Here is a 7,733-nt window from a genome sequence, read left to right on the forward strand (position 1 = left end):
TGCAAAATTTGTTGTTAATGTGAACAGATAGGATAATATACCAAGATAGGGTCACAAAAACATATGGTTTCCTGTCAAAGTTTAAATGCCGCGGACGCCGAAGCAAAGGTATTCACTGCTGATCTTTCTTACAGATAAAACCAAAGTGTTGAGTCATTACACTTACCAATATGCTTGTACTGATCAAATAGTTTCAACTTCCATGTTAGCAATCAGAACTGAAGAGGAGTGTTTTCGATTCTCGAAACCATAATAATCGTTTCTGTTTTGTTAACATATGAGAATAGAAAATTGTCTTTATAACTGTCGTAACATTAGAGATCTCATTCCTATTCCTTTAGTTATTAAAACTTGCTAGAGGTGCATCATCAGTGATAATATGGCAGATGCTGCACATCGACAGTCATTTGTACATGAAGTAAACAGGATCTGACAAAGTACACAACCCCGTGGAACACCAGTGGCTGAGCACGTGTCAAAGCTTTAATAAAAGTAATATGCTAGTGCTTGAGGCGCACAGCGGTGATTAAGAAGACCAGTCAGGATTTCGCCACATTTAGGAAAACAAATACTTTAAGATTTTTTATGAATAAAGTAGAACGCAAATATGTGTCCTGATATACGATGTACGTTATTTATAACTGGTATGTAAGGTACGTAGACATGTATGTCGCATGATGCCCGCCCTTTGATATAGCTTGCGGGGTGATGAACAATTATTCCAAACCAAACATTGTCAAGCGCGGTTGCTGTTTCGTAAATGGGACACATTAAGTACTCAGTCTGTATAAATGCATTGCTGGTAATTCTCTGTCCGGATCCGGAAGCCGGATTTCCGGCTAAATTAGGAATTCGAATGTATATTTCGTTTCACGTAAATGTCATTTAACATGCAAGGTTTCCGGATATCTAAGGGTCCGGATAAAAGGGGTTGCACTTTATGAGCAACGTCGTGGGGATTTCAGATGAAGAACAACATGGCGGAAGTAATACTCTCTCTCCAAATGACGTAGGGAGTTAGTGATGAATGGTGTAGGAAGAGATCATGGTTTCGCGAGCAGTTGTATGCGTTCCTTGGGAAAAGGTTGATCTGATGGGGCGCTTTTTGTCTGGAATGATGGTTCCCGATCGTCATGATGAGGATGTTCAGGTCTTATAAAGATCCGTACGCACCATGGTCTCGACATACAGTGTTCAGTCCAGAACGACAGCGACAGATCTGCAGGGACGAGACGATTTGTGGTGGGAATGCATGACATCAAGGTATGTTTATATCTCATAAGGCAATGTGGTAGCCTAGTGGTTCTAGCTTTCACTTGTCACGTCGAAATCCCGAGTTCGATTCCTCACATGGACACAATCAATTTGTCAAACCCGTTTCCTTTGTCCCCCGCCGTGACATTGATGAAATATTGCTGAAGCGGCGTAAGGCTTAACTCACTCACTATTTGCTAAGTAGCAATGTTACAACTATATGGCGGGGGTCTGTAAATAAGCGGGTCTGGACCAGTCAATCTAGTGATTGGCATTTTTATGATCATCGATCTACGCAATATGAGCATGATGACATATATCTGCATCACATTTTCTACGGTTCTTTGATATCAAATATTCTAAATGATGGGACATGAGATAATAAATCATTCGCAATAATTGCGTAATATTGCAGCCATCCGTTGATCGTACATATCGTTTCAAATCCAGAAATGGTTTCAGCTTTAATGCTATTTTTGTGCAGTGTAAGTAAACTTAGTCTCGGTATTATTCGTTACACTCCTCTACTGAGTCTAACAAACCATAGTAGGAGGTCGCTCCAAGTAACCTTTAAAGGGGCACTGATGCGGAGCGAATAATGTTTCTCGCCAACGGTCTAATTACGAAACCAAACTGCAAATTGGTCAGCGCCCGCTCCCTCGACCGTGACGGACAAAGGGATATGACCGGTCAATCAAATGCGAGACGGCCGAACTGATTTGACCAATCAGACAACGGTTATTGTTCAGGGTTTGGCGGGATTTACAAAATTCCCCAGTCACTGACACTGATCCCCAAGAAACGAAAGTCCTCATAAAACACGGATATTTGTCAAATAGTATATAGGCTTAGGGCTTTCTGATTGCATGATTACCATTAGCCAATATTTCCGCAAGATGACATCCTTGAATATTGAGAAAAATAAATGGCTATTTTCAGCAACTGTTAACTAACTGTTGACAGTGTTGTAGCTTGCTCCATGAGCATCGCCCGTAAGCTATCGTGCGGAAAGTAGCATTCAGAATCGTTTGCGTACAAGACTTTTCGAGATAAATGTTCTGAAGTTTTGTGCGAATGTTCACTTTCGCGATTTGGTAAGCTGTGTTCGGACTGGTCAATCTCAACGGTTACCTGACGCAACCTCCTACTAGGGTTTGTTAGACTCAGCAGAGGAGTGTAACGAATAATACTGAGCTATGTTTCCTTAGACCGTATTTTCCTGTGGTTGGACAATAATCTTTGTTGTGTGTGCGTACAGGTTATGACTAGTGTTACTGATTTCAACAAACTTGGAAGGATGCAAAGGATTGTTCCGTGACGATTAATTTCAATCTGTGGTTTGCATCTCTGTGTATATATATATAGTAGATTTTTAGATTAAAAATGTGTGTAGACTGAATATATTCCATCCGAAAAATACACCGGGAAAACTTGAGATCATATCGGAAAGAATAGTGTACTCACTCCAGCTCATAATGTTTGCTACTTTTTAGAGAAATATTATTTTTCCTGTTTTAGATGTTTCGAGTGCTTATTTCATTCCTTTTGACAACGTTCGCTCTCGGTATGAAAACCTTCGACAAAAGGTGCGCATGCGCATCAGTCGACACTGAAATAGAAGTAAAATACGGATCGAAGGAAGACAGCTTTGGTTTACTGCAATCCCCAAATTGTCTCCCTTACCAAGGCAGACAGGAGGCCCTCCTTGACGGCAGAATTTACGCCAACGTGTCCTACTACGGTGAGGTGAGTAACATGTAACTACACGAAAGCTTAGTAGTACAAACCCGCCTTGATATTACTGGCTAAAGCGGTGTAAACCTAAACTCATTCACTCAACTAGGCAGTTGGCAGAGATATATACATTGTATGGATATAAATATATATGGAAACATATACAATGTTTAGACAATACTGAAACAAGCTCCGCGTGTGATACTTAGAAGTCCTTTTGTAATTATATCTTAGAGTAAGTTCTCTGGGATGTTTTAAATGTTATACATGTCAAGGAAAACCAATTTCTGTGGATAGTTAACTTCTTTATTGCAATGAGTGAGACGTTTCGATGTAGGCACCCATTGCAAAAAGAAATTGACTCTTCATAGTACATGGTTTTCCTATTTAGAGTTTCAAGTGAGGTAATGAGAAGGATTTAAGATCCTCCAATCAAACTTGTTACCACGGGCACTACTTCCAGTCCGGTGCCGACTTCAGCCACAAAGACGATGACTGTTTAAACGTTTGGTATATATTTCAGCCAGCTTGGGTCTTAACATCCGACATCTACATCCAAGACTGTTACGGTATGTGTACAGATGTGTTCCCTGTGGGTTACCTAACTTGGTATATTCATTCTGGAATAATGATGTAATACCGCGTGCTACAATGTAATACTGTGTAGTACTGTGTAGACCTGTGCGGTACCATGTAATACTGAATGTATTGTGCAAATACGAATCAGGTCGGTCGCAAGTCGGTTTTCGTCTCGGAGTTACGATTACGTTAGCGCTACTCCTTTAAAGTTAAAAAGTCTCGATTCATACGATTAAAGGTATCTTCCACAGCGCTGTAATAATCGCAAATGTGCACCAATGTTGATGGAAGTTACGATTATCTAAACGTTCTGTTATTGCAAGTTCGTGTCAATGTATGAGAGCTATGATTTTCATGTGGTGTTCCTCGTCTCTTTGTCAGACTCATTTAACTGTGTCTGTGTAAAAGAAGACGTAGAAATACATGAGACACATGACACGAGTGGTATCCCCTTGACGACCTTGACCTCCGGCCAGTGCCGAAGAATTCGGGGAGATGTTTTCAAGTGCAGTAACGGAACTTTCGTACCTGTTCAACATGGCGGAAAGGTTCGTAATCCAGATCCATTAAAGGATAAGGAAGAGTTTCAGTTAATATCACACCCTTCAGATGAAACCCATTTTCTCTATATAAATTTATTACTAATGTTACCGACCAGCAGTAGGTGAGTAAATGGCAACAGTGTGTATACACAATAGAGTCTGGGCCAAATAATCCAGTGATGAACATCATAAGCATCGATCTACACAACTAGGAATCGATGGCATTTGTCAACCTAGTCTACGAGCCAGACCACCCGATCCCGTGAGTCGCCTCTCACGGCAAGCACTGGTAACTGAAGATCAATTCCAACCCGGACCCTCAAGGGTGTTCCGACTAGCAGGTTTGACGTGACGTTTATTCAGGACCATCAGCTATCTTGAACGGTTGCCTGTATGACATCATACTCTCAGGGTATGGATCAGAACACACGGAGCATTGCTCCATAGAAGATACTTCGAGGGCTGGCGTCGTGAATGTAACAGACAGCTTCCTACTTCGTAATACAATTAACTAAAAACCAAGCTTCTTTCTGTCTAGTCATGCAGGTATGTTTAGGTATGGCTGTTAGTGGACGTCTTTATGTGTCCACTGGCTTCCTCACGTAGAAGTTGGGTAAGGGTGCGGATAACACTCTTAATCGCAATTACCTATCATGTATGACCTCTCGGTAGATTCCTTAATTGGCACACAAAAGAGAGATAAAACAAGAGTACAACCAAAACCCTAGTGCGTTGGTCGATGCTCAGTCTGTATTTCTCTCTCTGACCCGTGAAGGTCTGGGGTAGAATAGGCCTTCAGCAACCCATGCTTGCCATAAAATGCGACTATGCTTGTCGTAAGAGGAGACTAACGGGATCGGGTTGTCAGGGCCGCTGACTTGGTTGACACATGTCATCGGTTCCCAATTGTGCAGGTCGCTGCTCATGATGTTGATCACTGTCTGTTCCAGACTCGATTATTTACAGACCTCCGTCAAATACGTGGAATATTGCCGAATATAATGTTAAACAACAAACAAACAATCAAAACCATTTAACAAAATAAAAGGGACAAACACCTGCTATTGTTTTCCGTCTCCTCTTCAATGTCAACATGTAAGAACATGGGTCCAGTTGATTCCTGTAACCGTTGCTTATAAAATACATACCTGTTAGCTATCTGTACCAGGAGGCTGGGGTAGCCATGTGATTAAAACAGTCGTTTGTCATGCCGATGACGCGGGTTCGAATCCCAAAATGGTTGTAATATGTTAAGTCTATTCCTATTGTTCCTCGTCGTAATATTGCCGGAGTATTATTAAAAGCAGCGAAAAGCCATATCTTCGTGAGTAATATGTAGCCTTGCTGCTGTATTTACATAAAACAAGATTATTCATTACAAATATACCCTTTGTTAAACATATTTTCACAGATTGGGTGGATCAAGAAGGGGGAGATAACTTTCCATAAGGAATGCCTTCGGGACACGCAGCTCCCAGGGTGTCCAGTCATCATCAGCCGCACCGAGTGGGGGGCACGTCCTGCTCGCCTGGGGGTGGGGACTCTGGTGAAAACTCCTCAGTACGCCATCATTCACCATGGAGCTTCTGCCGGCTGCGACACAAAGGAAGACTGCGTGAGAATTATGCAGAGCTACCAGAATTTTCACCTGGATGGGCGTGGTAAGATCTGGTTCAGCCCAAAGGGTGTCAGCACCCCGTTCCCCAAAACAACCGTAACATTACGACAGTCGTAAGTCTTTGTTAAAGTATGCCAGTCACGATCCCTTTAGCGCTACGATGGTTTTGTGGAACGAGATCAAAATATCTAACATTAAAACCAAAACCATTAACAAACCGAAACATGATTGGCATTAACCAGTTCAGACAATAACATTATTCACCGATCAGACAGTGTTGATTAATATTTATATATCCACTTGAATGACTGGTTATGGTATTAAGTTGCGCAGCTGGATGGGACCCAGTCAGCAGGAAACGAGATTGTTGTGTAATCACCGTTTTGACTTGTGACTGGATTCCGATCCACAAAACGTTCGTAAACGTTCGATTCACAAACGCGTTTGAATATTCGTACGCCAATGATTAACTAGGGAGTTACGACAGATCGTAACGTTACGAACTTTTCATGGGTCGGGACCGAGAAGTACGCACAAATGTTGATGACGGAGAAAAAATACACACACAAGGAAAAAAATGGAAAAAATCATTCTAAATGAACCAAATGTGTATTCGATTGTGATTTATTTTAGCGTTTATCATAATTGTGTTTTGGAATTTGTGCTACTGTTTGGATACCATTTGTGGTTTATTGGTACGTTACACAGTCCTGTACATATGCTGCTATGAGACGTGTACAATCATTAGGCTCAAAGTGTTAGCTTAATGGAGTAAACATGCTATTGTGTTTGCCATTCACAGACACGTGACATTAGCTGACAGGACGCAGATTGTCCGAGGACCCAGCGAATATACTCAAACTCTGAATGGATTGACAAGTCTAGTCCTGAAATCAAGCACTGATCTGGATTCCTTTAGATTTTATTTACCTGTCTGTAGTTGTGTTCGGAATACACGGTGAAAGCATTAAATGTGACAGTACAGGCGAACAATTCTACCAAGAAACCAGTTGTGTTTTCCCTTCATGTTGTTCGAGCGACAAAGTCCATGCGTGTTGTTTAAACATTTCACGTATATGTCTTATGTGGAGTTTGGTGTAAACTAATTACAACCCAATATACTAGGTGACATTTCAGTGAAAACCACATTAACTTGCATGGAGTCGCACGCGACACGAATCCTATGCATTCATGTGTTATGTCATATTTCCATTTTCCCGTCTCATGGAAAACGCACACTTACGAAAACAATGATGTCGATCCTGAAATACATACAAATGTAGAACAGTTATCGTTTTTCATTCTTCTCTTACTAGTAACAGTGCTTTCACAATCATTAACTACTTTACATTTCACAAAGCAGTAATTTGAATTGATAATGTGTTTTTGTTCATGTGCAGGTTGGTCTGACATCGGCTACAACTTTGCTATCGGCGATGACGGCAACGTGTACGAGGGACGTGGCTGGGACGCCGTGGGTGCACACACGGGGGGCTGCAATAGCAAGTCTATCGGTAAGCCACTGACAGTAACCAATCTCGCCATTTGGCATTCTGGTAAGGGAGTGGCACTGTATATTTGATCACACTGTTTTTCTTAATGCTCTTAATGATGGCAATGGGGTTGTACCCTTCCCAGTCACATACTGCGTAAAGTCTCATGTTTGACGCAGCAAAGCCATCTTCTGTCTGTGGGTAGACCAGTAGACACATGATCATTTTACCTGGCACGACAACGTCAGTGTTAAAACATGATGTTTATGTTTTCTTCCTCCAGGAATCGCCTTCATCGGTAATTTCAACAACCAGGAGCCCAGTCAGGCAGCGCTTAACGCCTTGGAGAAGATGCTAGAGTGCGGCGTGCGCAACGGCAAACTAATGACGTCGTTCAGGCTACTAGGTCGTCGAGATGTGACCATACGCTACTGGTCTGAATCTCCCGGAGACAAACTGTACGCCATTATACAGAAATGGAAGCACTACAACAATACGGACGCTTGTTTGTAA

At 41.8% G+C, this 7,733-nt stretch overlaps 1 protein-coding gene across 1 annotated transcript; it reads left to right on the plus strand.

The window, feature by feature from the left end:
- The first annotated feature begins 1,214 nt into the window (after positions 1-1,214).
- LOC137272725 (uncharacterized) lies at positions 1,215-7,733 on the plus strand. Its single transcript, XM_067805113.1, has 7 exons — positions 1,215-1,263; positions 2,773-3,000; positions 3,512-3,557; positions 3,949-4,115; positions 5,521-5,770; positions 7,128-7,241; positions 7,504-7,733. Exons 1-7 carry the CDS (start codon positions 1,249-1,251, stop codon positions 7,731-7,733), a joined length of 1,050 nt encoding a protein of 349 aa, XP_067661214.1. The 5' UTR covers positions 1,215-1,248.

The sequence above is a fragment of the Haliotis asinina genome, chromosome 1 (genome assembly GCF_037392515.1).
Source record: "Haliotis asinina isolate JCU_RB_2024 chromosome 1, JCU_Hal_asi_v2, whole genome shotgun sequence".
NCBI classification, from domain to species: Eukaryota; Metazoa; Mollusca; class Gastropoda; order Lepetellida; family Haliotidae; genus Haliotis; species Haliotis asinina.